This window comes from Anastrepha ludens, chromosome 2 (assembly GCF_028408465.1).
Source record: "Anastrepha ludens isolate Willacy chromosome 2, idAnaLude1.1, whole genome shotgun sequence".
In the NCBI taxonomy this organism is placed as follows: Eukaryota; Metazoa; Arthropoda; class Insecta; order Diptera; family Tephritidae; genus Anastrepha; species Anastrepha ludens.
Window position 1 is genome coordinate 151,152,438 of NC_071498.1, and position 26,691 is coordinate 151,179,128.

General features: G+C 37.7%; 1 protein-coding gene across 1 annotated transcript in view; it reads left to right on the forward strand.

Annotated features, from left to right (window-relative positions):
* Window positions 1-25,788, forward strand: part of LOC128859958 (neprilysin-2) — a 42,816-nt gene extending 17,028 nt beyond the window's left edge. Inside the window, exons 2-9 of the mRNA XM_054097139.1 lie at window positions 10,956-11,085; window positions 12,274-12,368; window positions 12,447-13,017; window positions 13,081-13,357; window positions 16,856-17,684; window positions 17,769-17,817; window positions 25,172-25,370; window positions 25,444-25,788. Of these exons, the coding sequence (XP_053953114.1) occupies window positions 10,956-11,085; window positions 12,274-12,368; window positions 12,447-13,017; window positions 13,081-13,357; window positions 16,856-17,684; window positions 17,769-17,817; window positions 25,172-25,370; window positions 25,444-25,788 (2,495 nt within the window). The remainder of the gene's footprint in view (window positions 1-10,955; window positions 11,086-12,273; window positions 12,369-12,446; window positions 13,018-13,080; window positions 13,358-16,855; window positions 17,685-17,768; window positions 17,818-25,171; window positions 25,371-25,443) is intronic.
* Window positions 25,789-26,691: the final 903 nt, after the last annotated feature.

Here is a 26,691-nt window from a genome sequence, read left to right on the forward strand (position 1 = left end):
CTACAAATAGTTTTATGTCCTCTTGGTTTATTATTATACGAAGCTCTTTCACGGCACTCGGACTTTTGCTATGACCTGTCTAAGAGCGACCGCTATTAGAATCAATTCATGCCGAAACCGAATTATATAACCGAAGTTATTAGCGACAGACACTACTCGCAAAATCCACTAATTGCATTCTTAGCGTTGACAGTGTCCCAGAGCAATAAACGCAATATGGAACACTTACCTGCCAAACCCAAGCATAATCACCCCTGCAATACTATGCATATAAATACATACACATATGTATGTAGATAGAAATGTATGTACGTGTAGCGGTATATGCGAAAGCATTAAAACAGCCATTGACGTAGTGACAATCGCGCGAATCATGTAGACAGCGCAATTATTTAATGACAGAAAATGTGGCGCTTCGATTTTATCAAGATGCGAGCAGTCATTTCCGGACTTTGCATTGTATTTGTAAACATTTCTATGCGTGTATATAATATACTATTGTATATAGATACGCAAAGCCGCGAAAGAATGTTTGCTCAGAAATTTGTGTTTGTTTGTACGCCTTAGCTTGGCCAGGACTACGCTTTTAGGAGACAATTTACATTACTATGACGTGTCCTGCGCAAGTGGCAGCGAGCCATTCCTTGTGAACACTGCACACATGTGCATACTTATCGGTTTACGTGTGATTTAGATATACGAGGTATGCTCAAAAAGTTGGGTGTATTATTTCCTTGAAAAATATTTATTTAATCATAGATTTTTCTTTTCACGCTCAAAGGAAATGTGGATGTTCCTCTTAATATTAAAAAATGTTTTCATGTCACCTTCTTCAAAACTTAAAATGTTTTCCACTCATCTGACAGCATTGATAATACTTTACTTCAATCTGTTCTACGGGTGATCTTTGACTCACATTTTTCACTCAACAGTCACATTAACTTTATTGTGTCCACTTCTTACTCAATCTTAGGTTTTATACGGCGTAATAGCTCGATGTTCTCGGACCCCTACACTCACAAATAACTTTTTACTTCCTTTGTTCGCTCTAGATTAGAATATGCAACATTTATCTGGAGGCGTTGTCACCAATTTGCTATTTAGAGAATTGAACGTGTACAGAAGGCGCTTTAAAATCGCTCTGAGGTCGTTAAAATTCTCAAATCCTATCACTTCCTATCATTCTCGTTTGATTTTAATTAACTTAAAGTCTCTAGAGAGTAGAAGGTCTATATCACTAGTTTACTCCAAAAATGGTCCTCGACCAAAAAGCGTTTTTAGACTAATTTCAGGCCGCTGACTTTTATTTTTGTTTTTTTAAAGAACGGTTTTCGAAAGGCACACATATAACCTACATGGCATTATATAATTCGTGTCAATGGAAGTCGTAGTTTTCGCAAAACAGCTGCTGAAAGTTAAAAACAAGGCATTTTTGACATTTTTTACTAAATTATTATTTTATTAACTTTTTTCTGGAACGAAAATTTTTTTTATACCGACATAAGATAGGTTTTCGGAAAGGCAATTTTGTCACCTACATTTTAAGCCTAAGTTTGTCTGAATCGACGAAAAATTGTGGAAGTTATGACCCTTAAGGTCAACACGTGTGATTTTGCAGCTTTTGACTTGGCTATGTTTGAGGTCGAAAATACGCTTTTACTCTTAAACTTCTTCTTTTATGTTGCACGGAATCTTCACGAAGTTGCATCCAGCAGTAGTCGCTCATCATTCCTTGATCCCAAAAGCTTGTCGGTCTTTTGTTTTAAGTGTAATTAAAGGGAAAAATGACTGTTCATCCCTATCACGTTGCGTTCACTTTCATATTTCTACTAGATCGTTGCGCAATACTTACCCATTTAATTTTCATTTTCTTAACACGAATTATGCGCGTAATGCTCCTATTGCCCGCGCTTTAAGAGAATTCAATGAGATCTCGAGTTCTATTCCGCTTTACTTTTCGGTTTCAAAGAATGAATTTTATAAATTTCTTAAATCTTTTTTCTAATTTATTTAATAATTACCTGCAGTAATTTAAGCTCATATTAGATCTAAGTGGTCTGTAAAAAACAATAATTACGCTTTAGACTTGAAATAAACGAAAAATAAACCTCCTCAGAAGTAACACATTCAGATGTGCCAAAACTTTTTCCAAGCCTCGAATCATCCCTGATCGAAAAGTGCTTTGCTCAGGTCATAGAGCTTTGCATTTTATTTCTGGACTCTGACTTAATAATAAATCTCCGTCCTTTCAAGGGTATTTTCTGCTTTGGGTACAAGAAAAAGTAGCAAGGCCCCAAATCCGTTGAGCCAGTGGTTGAGAAATGGTAACAGTGTTATTTTTTGCGAATTCATTCAAATTTTTTATTTATTTATTTAAAGGGTTAAAGGTAGTTAGAATATTCAGAAAATTGGATTTTTTTTTGCATTTTCTTAAAGTAAAATATCTTAAAAATATTGTGTGAAAATTTAAAATGAATCCGACAAATACTTTTCGAGCTATTCAACAATTAACAAAGGGCGCTCGGGCGCTCCGGAGTTCAGTAGAAAAACTTTAAATGCATTTTTCTCAAACTATGTTTTTTGAACTGATGATACATGTAGTAAAAATGGCTTAGAAGATTTCAATAAAGTTTATACTGCTTTACCAAAACATAAAAAACTCGTGCCCGATCGAAGGACTATTTTTTGAAAAATTTCGATTTTTTTGTTAATTGTGTTTTTTTTTTTGGAAAATTTGAAAGATATTTCCTGAGGCCGCCATGTTGTTAATTTTGGAAACAAAAAAGCTTGGATCAGGCACAATATTATCTATGAATAAAACTAATTTCTCTTGTCCGATTGATTTTAGATGTATCTCCAAGGAGTTGTGATGATCACCGCAAGAGACTTCTGGAGAAACGGGATCCCCACAAACAGCGATAACTTTTACAATTATTAATTTTTTTGTTGAACTTTTGCTGAGGTCAAGTCAAAACGTGATGTATTAATACTATGTTTTTATTTAAAAAAAAATAAAGCAACTGATTAACAAAAAAACCTATTGAAAATCATCATTTTTCTGGCCTCTGACTATTCCTAACCCCTTAATTGTTTTCTTTATAGTATATCTCCGCGTAACTTCTTGAAAACTAGTCGTCTGAAAGAGTAAACAATTCAGAAGTTGGTGAACAAAATTAAAAAAACTGGCTCTCTCGTGAATAAAAAAGAACTCACAGACCAAAAAGTAGACGTGGATCTGAGCTGGTGAAATAATTGGGACGTTTTTCCCCGAAGATGACAATGAAAGAGAAAAGGAAAGTTAATGTCAATGCACATCGCCATACACAACTTTCAAAATTGATTAACGATTTTTTTGGCACGAACGTGAATAGACATAAACAATTTTTATTTTCACAGAATAGGGCCACAAGTCTCACGATGCGGGAAAACATTGCATTATTGCGATTTAAGTTTCACTGTCGATTAATTTCGCATAATGGGGACATTAACTGGGCACCTAAATCATGCGATCTAACCACTAGATAGCTTTTTGTGGGGTTTTTTCAAAAGTAAAGTCTATGCGAATAGGCCCACAACGCTTCCAAAGCTAAAACCCAAAATTAGCATCGAAATAGCTTAGCTCAATGCGAAAATGTTTGTGCGAGTCCTTGTAAGCTTCAATTCTCGAATCACAGCCTGTATGCAGACCTGCTCATAGTAGATGTTTAACTAATTTCATGTTTCACATATAAGTTTTAAGAGTCGTATTTTCCGTATATTGAATAAAAATTGTCAAACCTGAGGTAATTTATAAGCAAATTTTTACATGTTTCATTTTAAAACAACATCCATGCGCGTCTTTGAAAGACCCTTTACATACAACGATGGCTCTAGAAAAAATTTTGTTTTCTTGATAGCGGTAGCATCATGTTCTATGGTAAAAAAAATTCTTCTTCTTCTCTATTTGCTATTCGTAGTCGAATGTAAGAGATTATACAATTTAAAAGTAATAACATTTTCTTTTTTTACTAATTATTATTTTTTTTAATTTAAATTTTGAACTATATTTGTAAATAATTCGCAGTCTCTAGCTGCTTCCAAGAGGGGCCCACCCGTTGTATACCGTTCCTCTGCCTTATGTTCCTCAACCAAGAAAACTGCTTACGCACAATACCTCTTCTTCCTCCAATCTTGCCCTGCAATATCCGTTGCAAGAGTTCATATTTATGAATAAGCCAACAACGATTCCAGGGCTTAAACACAACACTCTCGTGTAACAGCCTGTAGACGTGCCATTGGTTGATATTTAAATGAAATTTTTCATATAATTGTTATGAGCCGTATTTTGAATAAAAATAGTGAAACCTGGAGGAATTTAAATTTTTACATGTTTTATTTTAAATCAACATCTTTATAACGAGAAAAATCTAAAGTAAACAAATTGAAAAAAAATTTTAATAATGCTAATTTGTTGAAGTGAAATATCTTCGGTTCATTGTATAAATTTTATTTTTAGTTTTATAAAAAAAAATTTTCTGTTAAAAATAATATTTCGTAAAAAAAATTATTATTTTGTGGTTTTTGGGCCTAATCCATTTTTTTATATTTCTTAAAAACTTCTGACCTCAGATTTCTTATTACATTTTTTTAATAATTACTTAGTCTATGCTCAGTAAGAGCTGCTCGTAGGTCCCTCCATTTGTGGAAAAACATCAAGACGCACACCACAAATACGAGGAGGAGCTCGGCCAAACACCCAAAAAGGGTGTACGCGCCAATTATATATATATATATATATTAGGCCAGGTCGATTTGTGGGGAGGCAAAAAAAATTGCTCTGTGAAAATCATATTCTAGGGATCAAAATAAGAAACTTTGCCTAAGGAACCTCTAAAACGAATTCTGATGTCCCCCAATTTGGGTCGAACTTTTTAGTTTACTTTCTCATGTAAAGGCCGAAAATGGTGATATTTAGAAATGATTGTATGGGGAACCCCCCAGGGGAGTTCCAGGGGGTGTGCCACTGGCATGGGTGGATCGGCCGTCTAAAGTTAGTGGGGGTCGGTCATACATTTGGACTCGATCGGAGCACTCTAAATGGGTCAAAGTGGGATTTTTCGTTCGACCCAAATTGGGGGACATCAGAATTCGTTTGGGAGGTATGGTTCCTTCGGCAAAGTTTCTTATTTTGATCCTTAGAATACGATTTTCACATGAGCGATTTTTAAATCGACCCGCCCCAATATATATGCTCAGTAGGCATTGCCATAATACCCCTAATTCTTCAAGTATCTACAGATAACCTTCTATATTCTTGCCCTGCGTTAGCTAGACCCAGATTAAAATGCTTAGGATAAGTTAGAATGCCTCTTGGGGATAAAAGTTCAGAGTTTACTTAGATTCGCAGAAGACGCAGACGTATTACAATACGTCTACTACAAAGAAGCGTAAAGGTCTAGCTCTATTTGGTAACACTAAGGACCTCTAAGGTCTATGTGATGGCTTTAAGCCAGCCAGGTCAACCTTACCTAACCTACAGATAATCAGCGGAAAATGCCACTCCTGTGACAGGCTATCATACTTAAGCGTATATTACGGACGTTTGTGAATCTGAAAATTATAAGAAACGAAATTTTACACTTTTTTAGTTTACTCTTTTTTATACTTAAGCATAAAAATCCAACGGGTGCCGCGTTTGCTCACACCGAAGCAAAAACAACAATGAATCGATGATTCAAAGATCTGTTTGGACATGTTTACGCGCAATAAGTGGGAGTTTTTGCATCGGCACATCACACTGGATGAAACATGAATCCACCATTTCACTTCAGAGTCAAATCGGCAGTCTGCTGAGTGGCATGCAGCCGGTGAAAGCCGCCCAAAGCTACCAAAGACGCAGCAGTCGGCTGGCAAGATTATGGCGTCTGTATTTTGGGATGCGCATGAAATAATATTCATCGACTATCTGCAGAAGGGGCAGACCATCAACAGCTACTATTATATAGCGTTATTGTTCCACCAAGACAATGCACCGTGTCACAAATCAATGAAAACGATGGCAAAATTGAACGAATTTGGCTTCGAATTGCTTCCCCATCGATCGTATTCTCCAGATTTGGCCCCCAGCGACTACTGGCTCTTCGCAGATCTCAAAAAGATGCTCCGTGGTAGAGATTTGGCTCAAATGATGAAGTAATCGCCGAAACTGAGGCCTATTTTGAAGGCAAAGAAAAATCGTTTTACAAAGGCGGTATCGAAAGATTGGAAAAGCGTTGGAATGATTGTATCTCCCTAAAAGGGGACTATGTTGATTAATAAAAACGAATTTGGGCAAAAAAATGTGTTTTAATTAATTAGTCATACACACTATTGAACGAAGGTTATCCACGAAATTCCAAAAGTCATCCTACTTTTTAGACACCCTCAAATCTATGTATGTAATGTAGAGTGTGTACAAATATATGTTGGCAGCAGACTGGGCGCTAACGCGTTTGAAAATCATGTCAACGTCAATCAGTGACTAGCATGTCAATGTGTTTATATACGTATTTGTGTACATAGCACACACATACGAGTACATATGTGTATGGCTAAGAGCAAACAGAAAATAACTAGTGGTGCAATCATGTTCTACAAAAAAAATTTATAAGTAAGAAGTATTTAAATAACATTAAGTATTTTTTTATTATTTGTTGCTTTATATTTCAAATTACAAAAGAATATTAAACGACACTCTGGCGCATATTCCCCCCAATTGAAATTTTTTTTTTACTAACATAGTTAAAGTTTTTATTTACACTTTTTTTTGTAAGTATCTAATATGAATTCTTTAGTTTAATGTATTCAAATATGTATTTTGGACTTCACCTTGCATTGGATAAAATAGGAAAAAAATAAGATAACATAATAACAGGCTTGAATTTTATTTACATAAAGAATAAATAGAATAAAAAATATATGTATCGGAGAACTATCTTGAACTTGAGAAAATTATATAAATTAAATCTGCACCAGTAAGTTTTTTGTCCCAAATACTAAAAACTTTGAATTCGATCTACTTAAGAAACTAATTTCTAAAATTCCGAAAAAGCAGTGTGGGTTTGCCCATTTAGAAAAGATTATCCCGGTCTTACGGACATTATTGAGGACTCTCTCTGCTTGAGACTTTCTATAAAATATTTTTTCGGCTTCTATTAACACGCATTAATGTTTGGCTTGATTTGAACAAAATCATTACTGAATTTTAAGCTGGTTTTCGCTGCTTTTCTATTGTAGATTACAGAGGCCTGCGAAATTTAACTTTTTTCAGTTTCTAGAATGGCTGTACTTGTTTCTTGTAGTTTTTTATGCGCTGAAAACGAATCTGACCTTCAAAATGCTCCATCACGTCAGGATTTTTGGTAAATGAAGCCTAAAAGGTCAAAAAATGGCCATTTTAGCCATTTTTGATAATTTTTTTTGGGATAGAAAATTTTTTTTTTCAATTTTCGACAAAAAGATCGCATAGTACAACTCATTAGCGTTAAAACCCATTTTTTAAAATTATTGTACGATTTTTAAAAAAAAAGTTATGACATTTTGAAATTAACAGTTTCAGTTACGCCAATAGACGTTATACCCAACGTATACGTAACTGAAACTGTTAATTTCAAAATGTCATAACTTTTTTTTTAAAAATCGCACAATAATTTAAAAAAATGGGTTTTAAAGCCAAAGAGTTGTACTATGCGACCTTTTCATCAAAAATTGAAAAAAAAAATTTTTCTATCCCAAAAAATATTATCAAAAATGGCTAAAATGGCCATTTTTTGACCTTTTAGGCTTCATTTACCGAAAATACTGACGTGATGGAGCATTTTGAAGGTCAGATTCGTTTTCAGCGCATAAAAAACTACAAGAAACAAGTACAGCCATTCTAGAAACTCACCCTCGCAGGACTGTGTTATAGATAACCTTTCGAACTTGTCGTCAATTGTGCATTTGAATTTCAAAGCTAAAATGAAAACTTTTCAAGTGCCTTTGATACGATGCCTAGATAACGATACTGTTTTACAAACTAGCATCTTATGCCCTCTCGACCCGTATGATAGAAACCTTAAAACTATTATAAGAAGACATTTGAAATCATATTTGGCTTCATGACGAACTTGCTTCCCCTTTTACGTTCCCCTTGTCTGAAGGTAGTCTGCTAAGTATAGTCTTGTTGTCTCTTGTCAGAATTCCTTCTTCTCAAAATTGGTAGTTCGGTGACGAGAATATCGAGATTTTTAACGATCATAAATATCATAAGTTAAACATGAATCCTCTTAATGCTTTTACATCTGAGTGCTTGTCTGCATTCATATCTTCGTTTTTTTACAATCTTCGTTCGACTTTTCCCGGCTCTGCTATTAAATCAGGGTCACACGATTTGTATGCTCACATAGCGCTTAGGGATATTAAATAATTCAGTGATGATTTTTCTGCCTACACTATTACTTTAATTTTTCGCGCAAGAGAAAGTCTCCTTAACCTAAATGCCAGACCTTTTAAGAATGTACTTTCTACCGCCTATACAGTTTGAAACTTGGGTGTCCCTGCAATATTCAACACGTCATAGGTATCTGCCGAATTCATAAAAATTTCCATTTAGAGCATTTTGGTGAAAACTCCTTCGATCTATTTATTATTATACCTAAATATCTGAAATGCCGTCGTGTCCATTAAAAGTTTTCGCTTGTTCTGTACCACGCAGAACCACTCCAAGGTTTGCTATTTTTTTTTTTTTCTTTTTTTGCGGTGAGGTTGGGTTAAAAATACTTTCGCACCATATAGTAACCGTCGCTACTATGTGTGTGGTGATTACACTAAAAATATCCCTCCTCTTCTCTTGGAGTTTTCCCTCCACCCCGGTACTGCTTCCGCATTGCTTCGAGGTAGAGGGCCAAGACGGCGTCCTAAGAAGGACACTTGCTTGCTCACCCTGCGTCCAGGGTCGCCTGTTTTGAGAAACCTATGCTCAATGCTCTTCAGCATAACTTTCCATTTCACGCTTTTTTTCGGATAATATCCTCCACAAAATTTACGACGGCATTCCATTTTTCTTCGTCTATCATCATTTTGTCGATATTTTCTTCAGGTGTAAATACACCAATAGCTCGTTGCAGACCTGTTCTCTCTACGTTCCACCTGTCGCATTTAAGGAAGGTGTGCTCCGCATCATCATACTCAGTATCTCCATATATGCAGTTTGGTAGGCTCACTTTTCCCATTCGCCACAAATACTTGCGAAAGGACCCATGTCCGGACAAAAAATGTGTGAGGTAATAGTTAGCCTCAGCGTGCTATCTTTCTATCCACTTTTTTAGATCGGGTATAAGTCTCGCTGTCCATCTACCATACCCTTCAGAGTTCCATCTTGCTTGCCAAAGTGTGATTGGTTGAGCTTTAATATCGGAGAAGCGTGGTACTGGGAGTCCTGTGGTTTTTGCCTCCCATCTCCGTTTGCGCTCTTGTGCTAGAATATCTATAGGGATGGTTCCGCTGATAACTAACACCGCTGCTTCAGATACTGTTCTGTATGACGAATCCACTCTGAGAGCACAGGTGCGTTGCACAGATTGCAGAATTTTCCGCCGGCGAAGCGAATCTGCCCATATTTCGCATCCGCATAAGAGAATCGAGTACGTCGTGTCCATTAAAAGTTTTCATTTGTTCTGTGTTGTACCTCCAAGGTTTGCCATAACATGCCGCTTACTTTGCCAGTTCTTATGGCAGCACGATTTATGTGCGCCCAGGAAGTTAGCCTCGTATGTAATTGCACTCCTAGGTATTTGACCACTCTTTTTGTCGATAAAGTGGCATCGAGTACTTGTATATCTACTTCTAATGGGATACGTCCGTTGGTTAGAAGGATTAGCTCTGATTTCTCTATAGACAGCTTTAATGGTTCTCTAGCCATGTCTGAACTCGGGTCATCACCTGATTTACCTTCCTTTTGGCTTCATCGGTGTTTCGAGCGATTATTACAGCTGCAATGTCATATGCATTCCCATTAAATGCACATCCTCAGGCATCTCTATTCGAAGGATTTCATCGTAGCTTATATTCCAGAGTTCAGGTCCGAGTATTGATCCTTGGGCCGCACCTGCTGTTATTTGTTTAGCCTTACACCCTTCTCGCGTTTCGTATAAGAGCACGCGATTGCTTAGATAGCTACGAATAATCTTGAATAGATAAATCGGGATCTTGAATTTTACCTTTAAGGCTTCAATTACGTCGTCTCAACTTAAACTGCTGAAAGCATTTGTAATATCCAGTGTGGCTAGTTTTGAGTTTAAATAATAATACTTTATGCGTACTGATGTTTTAGTAATTTTTTGCAATTTATAATACAACTTTTATAGTTGAATCCTTTGAATTAAAAAAGTGCCATCACATTTTTATTGTAAATTATTTCTACTCTGACAACATATCAATGTTATAGTTATACGAGTACACACTTTCGGTGTTAAAGAGTGACTGCCTAATAGGCTGATATGCCCAGAGGATGGGCGTGCAGACGCATGACTTCTGCAGAAGTTGTCTAAATGCAAAGAGGAAGAGACGATTTCCCATCTTCTGCACTAGAGTTCTACTCCATCCTCACCACTATAGATAGACAATTTTTTAATGAGTTGGAAGATCTCAGCACTGCTGAAAACAGGAATCTTCTAAAATTTTTGAAAAGTCACATTAGTTTTAGGAGAGATAGGGACAAGTTCCCAACGCGGCATCAAAGTGGGATATAAGTCTGACTGTGTCCCTTATAAACGATTACATTGACTGTGATATTTGATATGGGCTAATGCTTACCTGAATATAAGTCCAATAAATATTAAATACTATTTAGTTCTAGAAGTGCGTACAATATAATTATTTTACTCGTATATGTATGCGAATGTATGTTTGTATGTATGTATGTGCACTTGTATAAATATGCCTTAAAACATTTACAGGTAACCTCAGCATACACAGCACCGGCTCGGGGCTGGACGACACATCATATTTGCCCAGAGCTAATGGGTCTAGTAGCGCGCTAGGCAAGCGTCCGCCACACAAATCCACCTTCGTCGGCGTTCAATCGAAGTGAGTAAATTTAAGTAAAACATTCACAGCAACTATTGAGCAAATTTGATTGCATTTTAATCGCTGTGATGACTTAATTACAATATACTAGAACTTGACATTTTCTTTTCAATCTAAATCAATTATTCCATAATATACAGGCTGGCCCATGTAATGTATTTCACATTTTTTTTAATATTATTTTTTTTGTTCATTTGAATAACATTTTGCCTATCTTTTGGTGTTTCATGCACGGATATTCGAACAACTGCTCACTTTCGAATTGTCCAGGGTCCGGCACTCGAAGTGTAACAAATTAAAAAGGCCTTAAATTTAGTTTAGAAAATTACTTTTATTCATTTTAAAGTAAAAAATGTGTGAAAAAAGAACAAAATTAAGAATCAATTTACTTTTCCTCGACATGACCACCTTTTGTCTTGACTATGGCCTTGAGACGATCCAGAAACGAACGCAAGCTACCCGAGTGTGACTTCCAGGTATTTTGGGCCACTCGCTGACAATGGCTTTTTTCAGCGCCTCGACACTGGTTAATCTTTTAGTTCGGATCTTGCTCTCCAAAATTGCCCAAAGAGAATAATCCATCGGACTCGAGCCTAGTGAATTTGAGAGGCATTGCGTGGACGTTATGAAAGTCGAACCGTTGTTTATTAGCCATTATTGGTTCACGCGAGCTTTCTGAGACGGTGCCGAGTACTAGTGAAACGTCAATGGTCTGCCACCAAAATATTTGTCTGTCCACGGCCTCAAAGCAACCTCCAGAATACTTTCCCGATAATATTTCGCATTTACCTTGACGACAGACGATTGGAGAGCGCGGTTAGAATACTCTGGACTGTCATTTAGCCAACTAGCAGACAGCTGATGCCCGTAAATTAGCTGTGCGAGCGGTCTGAAGTTGGTTACACTTCGAGTCCGGACCCTGCATTTACATACCAACCCATTCGGCTACGGCGGCTGCTGTATCTCGGAAATGAATAACAGAAAACAAAAGATTTTTTTGATTTCGGACTCAGCGTAAAAATTTTTTATAGACATTGTACGGTCTGATTCTGGTTTAAATAAATCGATGATGTAGGAAAAAAATTTAACTTTTCTCTAAAAAAAAATACAAAAATACTAAATGGAGCACCCTGTACAGTTTATGAATGCATGTATATGTACATACCTACTTTTATTTACTATTTTTAGATTTCGGCGGAAATATTACCACAAGACCTTAATTGGTCTGCTCATACTGTTGATAATCATTTTACTCATAACTATAATCGTTGTATGTTTAAGTCGTAAGTAGAAATTTGCATTTAACAAATAATTTCAGCTTTATACTACTCTCCCTTTCTCGCTCTCTCGCCTACGCAAAGGTCGCACGCACACCGAGGTGTGTCGCAGCAAAGAGTGCCTCCGCACAGCGGCTGGCCTCACCTACTCAATGGACGAAGAGACTGATCCCTGTGAGGACTTTTATAAATTCACCTGTGGCCGTTGGGCGGACGATCACCCCAAACCAGATGCCTCCACTTCAAATGACTGGTTTCGTGAGCGACAAGCGAAAATTATGCGCACGCTACGCTCATTCTTGCAAGCGAACATCAGCAACGAAGAACCGGAAGCTGTGGGGAAGGCTAAAATTATGTATCGTGCTTGCATGAACACCGATTTGTTGGATAAGCGTGAACTGGAGCCACTAATCGGTTATCTCAGGAAATTCGAGCTGCCATTAGTGCCGAGCGGTTTCAATGTCTCACTCTCCGCGGATGCGATGCGCAAATATGGCGAGGATACAGAATTCAATTGGTTGCGTTCATTGGTGCTTATCAAGCAAAGCTTGGGTATGGATTTGGTGGTGGGGTTTGATATATTCGCCGATCCGCTAAATCGGACGATTAGTCGCATAGCATTGGGCACACCGGAAACCGATTCCGCATTGCCGTTGTAAGTACCTCGAATGAGTCGTATGTGTGAGCTCATTTACAATTATTTTAAAATCTTTTATAGCAACAAAGATGATATGCACAAACTGCTGAATAAAATCAAACGGAAAGCAATAGCTAATCACGAAGAGGATAGCGAGGATAGTGAAGAATTAGAAGATGAGATAGAGGAATCAAAAAAACGCACGTCTGCGGGATTGCTCGCTTATTTGGCGTACATAAAGAAACTAGTCGAGTTATACGTATTGTATCTCAATCCCAATGCAGACGTGGACTCAACTGAAGAAGCTATAAACGATATGGCTTTACAGGCTGTGAAGTTCGCCAAGCGATTATATGCGGTGAGTTAGAGTACTGACAAAAACAAAAACAAAAAAATTTAAAAACAAAAAAAAAAACAAATACAAATTAAGAAGAGAACGAGGTCACTTCGGTATTAGTCAAAAGGTGTTCCTAGTAGCGGTCAATAAATTTATTGTTTCACGGCCTGTATGGCAGCTAGCGCCGTCTTGTTGAAAACAAATGTTGTGGAGATCACGGGCATCAATTTTCGCCATGGAAAAGTCGTTTATCATCGCGCCATAGCGTTCGCCATTCGCTCTTACATTGGCGCCAGCCGCATCTTTGAAGAAATATGCGCTGATGGATCCTCCAGCCCATAGGCTGTACCAAACGGTTGTTTTCAATGGATGCAATGGGTGTTCTTGAATGGGAGCTGGGTGGCTCTCCATCCCAAATATGGCAATTTTGCTTATTGAAGTAGCCATTAAGACAAAAATGAGCCTTCTCGCTGGACGAAATTCGGGTTCTGTGTGTCTGAGTCAATAGTTTTGTCCGCGAGAAATGCTTTTACTTCATAGCTGTGTTGGATAAGTTCGACCCATCTATTCGACCAGAGTGCTGGCCATGCTTTTCAGTTCGCCAAACTCATTATTTTGCTCCTTAGGTGGAGTGCTTTTAGTTGATTGAGTTTGCTGCTGTGACGGCAAACTGTTTTTAGGGCTCCGGCATAAGACATTTTAATACTAGCTAAAATCTTAGGTCCTGTTCGCGTAGGCGGGAATGAGTGCCCTATCCAGTGGAACAGCGAACTGCGAACAGCGAATACAAAATACAGCAATTGCGCTGGCTTGGCCATGTCTCGAGGAGGACCGAAAGTGCTCCAGCTCGGCAATCCCTCGAGTGAGAACGCACTGGTGGACGTCAAAGAAAATCTAATCTCCGTTGAAGAGGTAAAATGGCGCATAATCTGGCAGCATTCGATGTCTCCAACTGGCGCCAGAAAGTAGCGAACCGGGCTAGATGGCGCATCCTTTTAGATTCGGCCGAAACCCACATACACTTGTAGTGCCATCTAAGTAAGTAAATCAAGTAGGTTGGGGCACGCGGGTATTAGAAGTTGCATTTTGAAAATCTTTTTTTTCTCAACGCCGGATATTATTTTTGTTGCAGCTTTTTCTAAACTGTACAGCCCTTATAATTTGTAGGATGATTATCGTCACATAGTACGCATTTCACATAAAGAGTTTTCCAATAACAGGTGTTATCTATCACTATCGAGAGATGATTAACGATTTTTTATGGCCGGAATTGGATGGTATTGATCTGGACAATGTTTATTTTCAATAAGATAGCGATACGTGCCACACAAGTAACGAAATCAGTTATCTTTTACGGGAATAGTTTCCGGACTGTGTTATCTCTCGAAGAGGTGATCACAATTGGCCATCGAGATCTTGTGATTTAACACCTCGTGAAATTTTTCTTTGGGGCCACGTGAAAGAGAAGGTCTACGCTAACAGCCCAGCGTCGATTCAAGACCTCAAAGATGGAATTCGAGGACATAGGGCAGCCACTTTGCGATTCGGTTATGGAAAATTTCATGAAAAGGATATTGTCCTGTAAGCGAGTTCGTGGTGGTCATTTGCCCGATGTTATTTTCCACTATTAACGGCCTACCTTCCTCTTTATAATGAAATAAACACCCGATCATTTAAATTAAAAAATAGCATTTTTCTTTGAATATCAATATAACACTTCTGATTTGAAAACCCCATACTTTGATGTACCTTTTCGGGGCAAATCGTGGTTAAGTTATCACTAATCTATAACGCATTGTGCGCTGCGATTACAAAAGTGCTAGTGCATTGCGAAATTTCGGGTTTCTTTCTTGGTGCTTCAAACAAAATTCCAATGAAGAATAATTTCTAATATCTTGAAGGCTTTTAGCCGCTCAGGTGGCTTTTTTGACATTTAATTATTCTCTGTTGGGCTACTTTAAAGAGAGAGCTTGGATGACTAATATTCCGTTCGAAATTTTCGAGTTAGAGCCAAAAATAAGGTATGTCCCCAAGGATGATAGAATACATAGTTGTGCCTTCCGAATGAGAACCCACGAATGAACGAACAAAAGCAAGAAGGAGCTTATTTGTTTGTGAAGAGGAAGTAGGCAAAAGCAATAGAAACTACCGCACACTTTCCTGCTATGACATCTTTCGTATAACAACACAAAAAACCTACATTTGGAGGCTCACAATTTCAGAATTTAAAAGGCAGCATTTCGTTTTTATTAGTTGTTTAATTTTAAATCTCACAAATTACAATATTACCAAGCCATTAACAGAATTTTCACAAGCCTGTAATCTTTCATCCTTTTGTTCGTTTGATTTGTATTGGAAAAAGAACTACCGTCAGACTTGCCAAAATCACGAAAAATAAGGTAACCGTTTTGAGAAGGCGCCACCATCAGTACTCAATTCGCTTTAGAATTTTCCCAGTTTGAAGAACTATGGTGAAAAACATTGGTTGACACTTCACAGGGTACTCAGTAGCCAGCTTATTTTGCAAGTATTCACACACTCATCCAATCAATCCTCGTTCAGATGGCAACGAAGCAGCATGGGAGAGGTTGTGTTGATTTTGTTTTTTCGTATATCACCACTACAATATCAGTTATTTCTAAACACATCCCAAGTAATGTCAGCTTATCAGCTGATTCTGTCAAATTCGCCGATTACCGGTCTGATATTGGCCACACCATTGGTGAAAAGATTTTTAGAGGCGTGCTCTTTAATATACCGCTATTCGGCTCTGAGTAAATTTGACAGAATCAGCTGATTGGGTGACGTTGCTTGGGATGTGTTTACAAAAAACTGATATTGTAGCGGTGATACACCCAAAAAAATTACACAATGTCACTTCGTAGCCCTCTGAAAAAAGATTTATTGGACGAGTGTGTGACTATGTGTGAAATGATCATGCAGTATTCGGCCTAAGCCTAAAGAGACGGGGCAACCGAAGTTCCCTTCACAATTTTCTTTTTTACAATTCCGAGTAAAATCTTGTAAATCCCTCATCCTTGGGCCACATCTGCAAAAATCTTTCCGCCATGAACTCGAGAGTTTCACCAAAAATCGATATCTGTAAAGATTCACATATCATAGCAAGGCGAATCTATTAAAGGTGGTGTTGGTAAATCAGCTGAGTTTTTTTTCACCGTGTCCATGTAGCTGTCAGCTCAGAATGAAACAAGGCGAATTCATTATTTGTTTTCTAGATTCTCAATACTTTGCCTTGACAATCAAATGTACAGAAAAGTGTTGTTGGTCTAATGAATGCGCCTTGGATTATAGACCTCTATTATTCTTTATATGTCAATAAAGGAATTAAGAATTATAATTCAAAATATTTATTTGAAACAGAAATTTCAACTTAAATGATTCTGTTTATGGCAGTAGTGTATTGTAAGATTTTCGCAGAACTTTTACACAGACAAATATTTATTTCAAATCACATACTTACAATTCCAGATTAGTTATCCTACTCTCTTCTCCTTCCAGTTGAAAGACGATGCAGAAAATATGACCAAAACCATGACAAATCCTCTTGAGGATATCATTTACATATCCGTAGCTGACTTACAGAATCTAACAGACAAACTAATCGCACCGAAAACAATGCTCAACTGGGAGAAATATTTACAACTGATGATGAAGGATGCAAATCACTCGCAAAAGTTCAACGTATCCGAGCTGACAATCATAACCAGCCATGCGGACATTGTGTACCTTCAAACCGTATCAGAGTATTTGCTCGACGCACCGCCAACACACATCGAATTCTACATTTGGCTAAGTGTGGTCGAGGAGTTAATATTGCACACCACCAGCGAGATGCGCCTGCTGCATTACGAATACATGAGCCAGATTATTGGCACCGAAGGCGGTTCGCCACGTTCGCTCTATTGTGCACATGGCATTAACAGCCTGATGGGTATGGCGGTGAGCTACGTGCTGGCCGATGATGATTTCACACGTCACAAATTGCCCAAGGTGCAGCGCATGTTAAGCGACATAAGACATGCATTCGATACGCTGGTGCGCCACACCTCCTGGATGGATAAGGAAACCAAACACGGAACGCTACAAAAGTCAGCATCCATGAAAAGTTTTATTGGCTTTCCGGATTGGCTACGCAATGCAACAGCACTGAATGCGCACTATGCGGGTGTGCAGGTGAATGTGAGCACACATTTGGAGAATATGGTTGGAGTGCTGCGTTGGCAGATGCAAGATAAATTGGATAATCTCTATCGACCAGAACCGCTTGGTTGGGCCACATCCCCATCGAATGTCAATGCTTTTCACACTTTCCAACACAATACGATTAGTGAGTATGCAAAAGAGAATTGCTTGAATAGAAATGAATGGCTTCAATTACTCTTTTCTTTTTCACTCTGTTAATGCTTTGCAGCTATACCCATTGCCATATTGCAGTATCCTTTCTACGATCTCGGCATGGAGTGAGTAAATTTCATAAGTAGTTGCGTCTGACACTTTAAATGTTCTTTACATTCTCGTCAATTTTCTTGTGTTAGACGCTTTCGATTTTTAAATTATTTTCGTTGTATTTCTGTATATTATTTTATTGCTGTGATTGCACTGCACCGCTGAATTTTGTTCGAATTTACACTACAAGTAGCACTGGAGTGTCGTTTTGATGCCATGATGTAGACCACTACCTGCGAAAAATTACAAAACTTAAAGGAAGAAAAACCATCTACACCCATCCAGGGCTGTTGATGTAGTGCAGTAGCGATCTAGGTTGGAGAACTGCCTCAGCCTATCTAAAGAACCTCATGCACCTATTCAATGAACCCGGCATACCAGGACTGTCATAGCTTCTTCGCATGAGTTCCGATCACCTAGTGACTGGTGACCACCGCTTTGAGTTTGGTAATTGAGTAGCAAGGAATCTCCAGTACTTTAAGCATCCTGCTTCCGTCGTTGTAAGACCAAAGTATTTTTCAGATAACACACGATAAAATAGAACTCCATCTGCCTTGCGCTTTGTTAAGGAAGAAATTGTGCAGTTTCCCCTGAATAATAGTCAATAAAATATCGATGGCCGGGTAGGAAGTCTGTGAAACTCTCTCAAACTCATCGGCAATTTTATTTCCTTCTATACTCCTCCGCCCTGGAACACATATAAGAGAAATGTTTCCTGCATACGTTGGATCTCCTCCTTATGGGAGTTGACCAGAAGAGATCTTCAACATGACGATGATAGGGCCTTGATGGCAGCTTGGCTATCGGAAAAGATATCTATACATCCCTTCGCAGGATCACGAATACCTGTGCTTGCCGGACGCTTAAAGGAGACTGAAATATCGGCTGATTTACAGAAAACTCCCGCTCCAACTCCAACTTCCCTCTCGAATTCGTCGGTGAAAACAGAGGTACCAAAGTCCGTGCAGACTCTATCCTTCTACCAATCCAGCCTGCTTGGAAATATAGATGCATTTTATAGTAACTTAATTTTGGTTAAAATATATGTCTTAAGCCACGTAAATCACTTTTCCAAATTTACCTACTTTCGCTGTTTCTAAAAAAGAAAACGAATAAAAATTCCTCGAATTCCATTTCTTAACCCCAAAAACGTATCCTGTTCATCCTTGCTTCCGCACAATAGTCAGCGCATTATTTGCATTGTGACTGCTAAAACAAGCAAAATCACTGGCATTGCCTCAGTGGCGCCAGCAAGAGGAAGCGGGTGACCGCGGTAATAACGCAGACACACGATATTTAGCGAAGTCCTGAACCATCTGTGCGATCCTTCTGCCAGAAAAACGTGAGACACAGATGGCGCTCCGAGCAGTAAGAAGGCGTTGTTCCTAAGCAACGGTAGGTGGGCATTTCCACCACTTAGGACTGATAGCGGTAGGCTAATCATCTACCCTGTCAGAAATCAAAACAGATTAACGAAACCAACGCAAGACTGAGTCAAATCGAGGCCCTATGCCCCCGAGATGCGTAAACAAGGTAAAAAAAAGTTTTAAGCAAATCAAGAATCGCGTTGATTTAAAATAAATTTTTGTTTTGGTGACGGCTCTTGGTCCTGTCCACATAAGAAGTGCCACTTATAAATCTGGTATTTCTTAATTTTTTTCGGAATCGGTCTTGTGAACTCTCTTCCACAATATATTAATTTGTATAAAGAATACAGACCAAAAAGCCATCAGAAAAAAACGAGTTTTGAGCCATTTATAATATAACTTGCACTAATTTTACAAAAATTTCATGGGCCACGTTACGGCGTACCTGAAAATTTTTCAAGATTCAGATAAGAAAGTTCAAAATTTAAACGAAAACTTTTTGAATTCTTCTAAATTTTGTATAAAGTTTGACTTGTATGGTTTTGGTTGAAGAATGGAAGAACGATAGATTACCAGGTTTTAGCTATGGTGAAAAAGAATTGTGAATTGTAAGGGGAACTTTGGCTGCCAGGTATTCGGTAGCCCAATTCTGTACGAACATTTCACACATATTTACGCACTCGTCAAATCAGTTGTTGCTCAGACGGCAACGAAGTGTCATTGGTTATTTTTTAATATATCACCAATACAATCTCAGTATTTTTGTGAACACACCTCAAGTGACGTCAGCTCACCAGCTGACTTTGCTGAATTTGCTCAGAGCCGAATAAAGGTCTGTTAAAGAGCTCAATTTTAAAATATTTTCACCATGGAAGAATGAACAGTTAAAAAAGCAATTAATAAAGAAAAGAGTTAACTCAAAAACATTATAAATATTCAAAAGAAGCTTTTAAGCACCACATATGAACTCTCTTCACTAGTAAAAAGTTTAAAAAAAGTTCTGTAACAGCTGACAGCATCGATAAATTGGGAAATTAATTCATTTCGGATAAATCCTCTGTTTTTTGAAGTGAAAACTTCTTTAGAATCGTTGGGAGTGATTTGAGAAAAAGTGAAACGAAAAAGCGACACCAAAAAGAAGAAGAAAAAAGATATACGTATATATATGTATGTATAGAAAATGCTTCATTACCAGGCACACAGAAGGCTGGCATAAGCAAATTTAAATTTGTGAATTTATATATGTATGTATATATGCGGATATATGTATATATGTTGTGTGTATGTACATATGTGCCTCGCCACAGCAAAACATACGGTAAAATTTCTCAAGAAATCCAGCGCGCATTCATAGGCACAGCGCACATTCATAGGCACAGCATTGCATGTACAGTAGGGCGGGTCGATTTAAAAATCGCTCATTGCTCTATGAAAATCGGGGACATCAGAAATCGTTTTAGAGGTATGGTTCCTTCGGCAAAATTTCTTATTCTGATCCCTAGAATATGATTTTCACAGAGCAATGGGCGATTTTTTTGCCTTCCCACAAATCGATCCGGCCTAATGTACAGTAACCTTGAACAGGCAGCTGCGGTTGTCGAGCATTTAGAAACATATATTTACATACATATATGGGTGCAAACATATTTACGGAGCCGCGGGCACTCGACTTAACAAAAATTGAATATTGGCAAATAATTCTACGCGAAATATTCCAATATTGACTATTTTCGAATTGTCGAGAAAATTAGCATATGGGCGGCTCGTTTTATGAATGAAAGTACTTGCTCTTAGAACTATGAGCTCGAATTTATCAATGAATTTTTTGATGATGAGTTTTTGTTGCACAGTACAATGGTTGAAACTGTTCGGCGCCGCCGCGATCTATGTCAACTAGAATGATGGCCGCTACGCCTGCGCCTATTAATGCATTTTGTTCTTGTAGTCGCTAGGCATAGAATTTTAGCTTTGGACGACATACGCATTTACAGGAATAAAGTGAGTGGCCTGTGTGTGCGGTTGTATGTAGATGCATATGTGTATATTAATAAGCATTGTTTTGCTGGAAGTTCAGAACACAAATATGTACGTACGTACATAGACTAGGCCATAGTATAGCATACATATGTACATATGTATAAAAAATTCAAACCAAGCGTCCTACGAATGTTTGCGTGTATGTTAGTACGTCTGTGTATTATACGCGTTACGACGCTCATAATAGCAACCGCGTGTGCTGTATTGCGTCCGTATTTTTATATTCGTAAATATTTTCATTGACAACATCGAAACCAAAGCATTTGTATCATATTTTAGCTATCATAAGCCACTCGTATCATTTGTTGAAATTGAAAACATTGAGGATGAATAGCAATAAAATGAAGAAAATAAAATATGAACTTTATAGCAATATTATAATGAACCTATAACTATCCCGCTCCTAATGCTGCTTTCGTCTCATTCTCTCTCAGTTTGTTTTACGGAAGGTTTCACTTCTATCGCGTCTAACCGTTAGACTGGTATTTTTTTTTTTTTTCTTTAACATTCTAGCTTCTAATATTCTCTCTTAAGAAAATTTCGCAATCAAAAAAGTGAAAAACTGTGTTTTCAAAAACTATGGGAATAGTTCCTCTAACAGTAATGTGAACTCCTCGTCCTCTATTCTTGAGGTGCTTAGTAACCTCCTCAACATAACAATTTTTCCTATAAACTATTTCTTTTTCTTCGACATGTTTGTTTTAGTTTATTCTTTCGTTTAGGTTTGACAGCTAATTTCGATAAATTTCCGATAAAAATTAGGGAAAACATCGATTCGTTCGTAATTCGTAAGGTAATTGAGACTGAATTTGTGCGGTAATTAGGAAATAGGATAATTATGTCGAAGGGTAACTGCGAATTATACTTCAAATGGCAGAGCGAATTAAATGGGTGAGTGAGTTATGCGTCGTGGGAATATAGCATAAGGGACATGGTGAAAAGATTTAATGGAATTGAATTTGAAAGAATCGGCTGATGGGCTGACCAAGTAGGTGTTACGAATCGGTTTGTTTACGAAAAAACTAAGATTGTGTGATACAACAGGAAAAAAATTAACACAATGTCACTTCGTTGTCGTCTGAATTACGACTGATTGGATATGTGTGAATATGAGTGAAATTATCGTGCAGATTTTGGCTAGAGATAAGATTGTGTTAGTGATATATGGAAAAAAATCAACAGTCTCCTTCATCTTGCCTTGTTGCTATTGAACAACGACTGATCGGACGAGTGCTTGAATACATGTGAAATGAACGTGTAGAATATAGCTGCCGCATCGCCCTCATTACGTGGCAACCGGAGTTCCCCTTATGGTCTAGTCATTTAAGCTTAAATTAGATAAGAATCTCGGAATTCGAGATACCCAGCTGTAAGTCTGTAAATACTTGTATATTGACACTCTAAAAGTTGTCTCAAAACCTTCATATGGTAGGGTGTACGCAACTATTAAATTTCAAGGTCAAAGGTCACAAAAAACCCATGGGAAATGAGATATTTACAAAATAAGAGCAAACAACCGATTTTTGAGGCCTTTGAGCTGCTAAGTATTAGTTTATATTTATAAAGATATGCGATGCGCAACGAACTTCAAAAGCTGCTTTTGATGCTTGGCATTCCTTCTGGGTATTCCCTTTACAATTGTTTTTGTTTTTTTTTTATTGTATGTATTCTACCCTTTCTTAGGCCAGTTCATATTTCTATTTCCCAAATTTTAACAGAAGAAAGAAATTCGCCATAGATCCTTTACTGGTTTTGCTGCACTGGTTGATACAAATCTGCCAAACAATAACAAGAATTATATACATGAGAAGTAAGACAGTTACTGTTTTTGGCTTTATAATAAACACCATAAAATGAACACATTTATAAAAACAGGCTGTGTTTTCTAAAATATCACCGAATATTAGCTCTTTTTTATAGACAAATAGGGCACTAAAATTTGATTGAAATTATTTCACAAGCTTTCGGTCTGTTGTTTTAATGGGTCGACGTACGTTGTGCTCGACAATTAAGAGTTACGGTGGAAAACATAAGGTGCCATTGAGAATCAATGGTGATAGGAACAATAAATTGTATGGGAGCGGAAGGGGGAAATGCCTAATTTCGGTTTTTTAATTTTAGGTACCTTTTCCCCAACACCCTATAATTTCATGGATGTAGCTTTTATGAAGATTATATTTATCTTGAATGATAACTAATAGTTTAGGCTTTCCAACAAAATCTTCGCCAACTTCTGACTTCAATTCTGTCGGGAGTTATTGGGATGATATTTCTCAATTTTTTTTTTAATTTTTACAATTTTTTCGTCATGATGCCCGATAACTGTTATATGTTCTTGCAAATTTTTGGTAACCTTTTATTTTCAATAACGTTTTAACTTACCTGAAATAGTCTCCACAAAACAATAGTAGGTCTCTTCTTTTCGCCAAGCGTTAACAAAGTGGCAAATAGATAAGACAACTGGCAATAGAGCTGCCTAAATTATATTTGTTTGTTTAGTGCAGAAATATATTTATTTATTTATAACCTATTATACTCAAAGCGATTGCAATATGTTCTAACCCACTAGCCATGCCGCAAGATGTGAAAAAAGAAGAACTGAAAAATGCAATCCTGTAAAAGTTTAGCTGAAACAAAGGAATCTAATTTTATTTGATTCGAAATTAAAATTAACGGTTATCGGCACACCCAAATGCACACGGGAGTTTCGTGAAATTCAGCAAAGAGCACAAATACTCGTATGTGCAGTGCACATTGTGCACACGATAGGTAAGGTGTTAAGGAAAAAAGGGGAGAAAAATTGACTTGAGGTACAAAAGTAATGCTGTGATAGCTTCGAACTGGGTCCTCTGGAGATATTAGAAGAAGTGGCTGCTCGATTGGCCATGAATATCGTTGCTCTAGTCAAGGATATCCAGAGTGTCCACAAATATCGATTAGGCAGCAATGCACCCATTTCGACATAAGCCGAAGTTCGTCTCATCGAATTTTAGTGAAAATCTGAATGCAAATCATTCTCAAATTATTGTCTGCAGATGATCAAGCGATGTTAACTTACAGAGCATGCAGCTGTTAAGCTTTGAGCATAACTTTACTTCTGCCTTCTGTATTTAACATAGAGTAACTTTAATTTTTTTGTCGGGACTGACCAGCAAGTGCAGCGCTCAGAGACAGTTAAGACCATTTTACTGCACTCAGGTTCCCGTTTTAATTTTCTTCAAGTCCACTCGACCTCCGAAGAAATCTGAGTAGGTCTTGTGGTGGCAAAGAGCCAAGGAGTTGGCTTCTTAACACATCAGTGCCAAAGACCTCAAGCCTGGATCGAGTGAAGGCCAAGCGGACGCACTGAAAGTGGTCCACCGTCTCATCCTCCTCTCCACATGCTGGGCGGAGTGCACGGTCTGAGAAGCCTACCCTTTCCATGTGCTTTGCCCATAGAAATTGGCTCGTCATCAGTCCAACCAGCTGCCTACAGTTCCTTCTGCTTAATGATAGGAGTATCTACGACAATCGGTCGGACATGACAGGTAACATCAGTTTTGCCCATCTACAGCTTCTCTCAGCCTGCTATGCTTGCTTGTGGATTAGAGTAACCCCTTTGGTAATCGTGACTTTGATGGCTGCATGGCTGCAGAAGAGAGTGGCAGAACGGGTTCCGGGCCTCAGCGCCCGTTCTAGACTGTAACTTTCCCTAACACTAAATAATAGAACTGTTACATAATTTTCATAAAAGTGTTCTGCCCAATCTGTACATTTGTCAAAAGGCACAAACTCGAATTAACTTAAATATTCTTTTCGCATTACTTAAGCTCGACTCCATTTTTCTGTATAAATAATTTAACTTACTTACCACAATTTTCCACTTAATGACTTTCTCAAGCACGATTTTATGGCACAAAAATACCAAACATTTATTTCCTAGAATCTTATTTATGCAATGCAAATCTTCATGAAAATACAACAGAGCGCTAAATTATGGCTCCGTCGGCACCATTTTGGGACACGAACTGACACATGGATTTGATGACAGCGGGCGGATGTTCGACAAGGATGGCAACATGTTGCAGTGGTGGTCGAATGAAACGATCAAGGAATATATCAACCGCACAGAGTGTTTTGTGGACCAATACAATCATTACTTTCTGCCTGACATTGACGAATATGTGAGTAAAATACCTGAATTACTTGATTACTTCATTACTTGATTAAAAAAAATGTATTTTTAATTGCTCACAGATCGATGGTGAGCTAACATTGGGCGAAAATATTGCTGATAATGGTGGCATGCGTGAGGCCTTCCATGCCTATCGCATGTATGTGAAGGAAATGGGCGCTGAACGCGTTAAATTGCCCGGACTAGAGAAATATTCGAATGAACAGCTATTTTTCATTTCATTTGGAAATTTGTGGTGCGAAACATATACACCGGCAGCATCCCGTTATGCGCTCGAAGATTCACATTGTCCGGGCAAGATGCGCTTGAAGGGTGTGCTTTCGAATTCTGAAGAGTTTGCGCAGACTTTCAAGTGCAAACGTGGAAGTGGCATGAATCCGGACCAAAAGAAGTGCCGTATTTGGTGAATTGAAGGGGCGATGGTGAGGCTGAATGGATTTGTGGAGGACTAATAAAGTTGAAGTAAACAGTGGAAGAAGAAAAAATAAGAGTAGAAGCGATAAAAGAAAAAAAAAAATAACATAAAATGTGTGAAAAAATGGAGCAGGTGGTAGAAAAAAGACAGTTGCATTGTAGAGCTAGAAAAATGCGGTGATTTTCGAAACGACGTGATGTTTATAGCTTAACTTTAAATGTGAATTTTTCCAATAATCTCGTATATAACAGGTCTTTAAATTATTCATAAATTATCTAGTCTTATCTAATTAGCCTGAATTCTATTTGTATTTGTGTACTCGTACTGAATTACCCGGCTATGAAAATGAAAAGCTGTTGTGAACTTTGCCAGCCTTATAACTTAATAAGCATAATAAATATATTTTGTATGCAAAACTGTAAATAAATTTAAGAAATTTTTCAATCTTTGCAAATAAGCATTTTTTTATTGCTTCTTCTATGACACACAAAATTGTTAGCAACAATTTCTTGATTTTTGTATGCTTATAATTTTTTTTTTTTGTTCACATAGATGCTGGCAGACTACTGGATTAACTAAAAATTTTAAGATTATATTTAGAAATTATATTTGTCTTACAAATTTCATGAATATGATAGCAAAGGGTCTTTCAAAAGTGGCCCCTAGATGTCGGGTGGGGCGTAGTTCCTAGATGTTGGTAACTTTTTAAGTCATCTTTGAAATTTATGGAGCAGACAGATGCATAATTTACACGAGAGAAAAATGCGTTAAAAGTATTGACATTTAGTATGAAAATGGTCAATATTTAAGAACAGAATGTCGAAAAATTCGTGATTTCTTTGATAGAAATTCAGAGATGGACGAAAAAATCTCAAGAAACTGGTTCTTTCGAGTA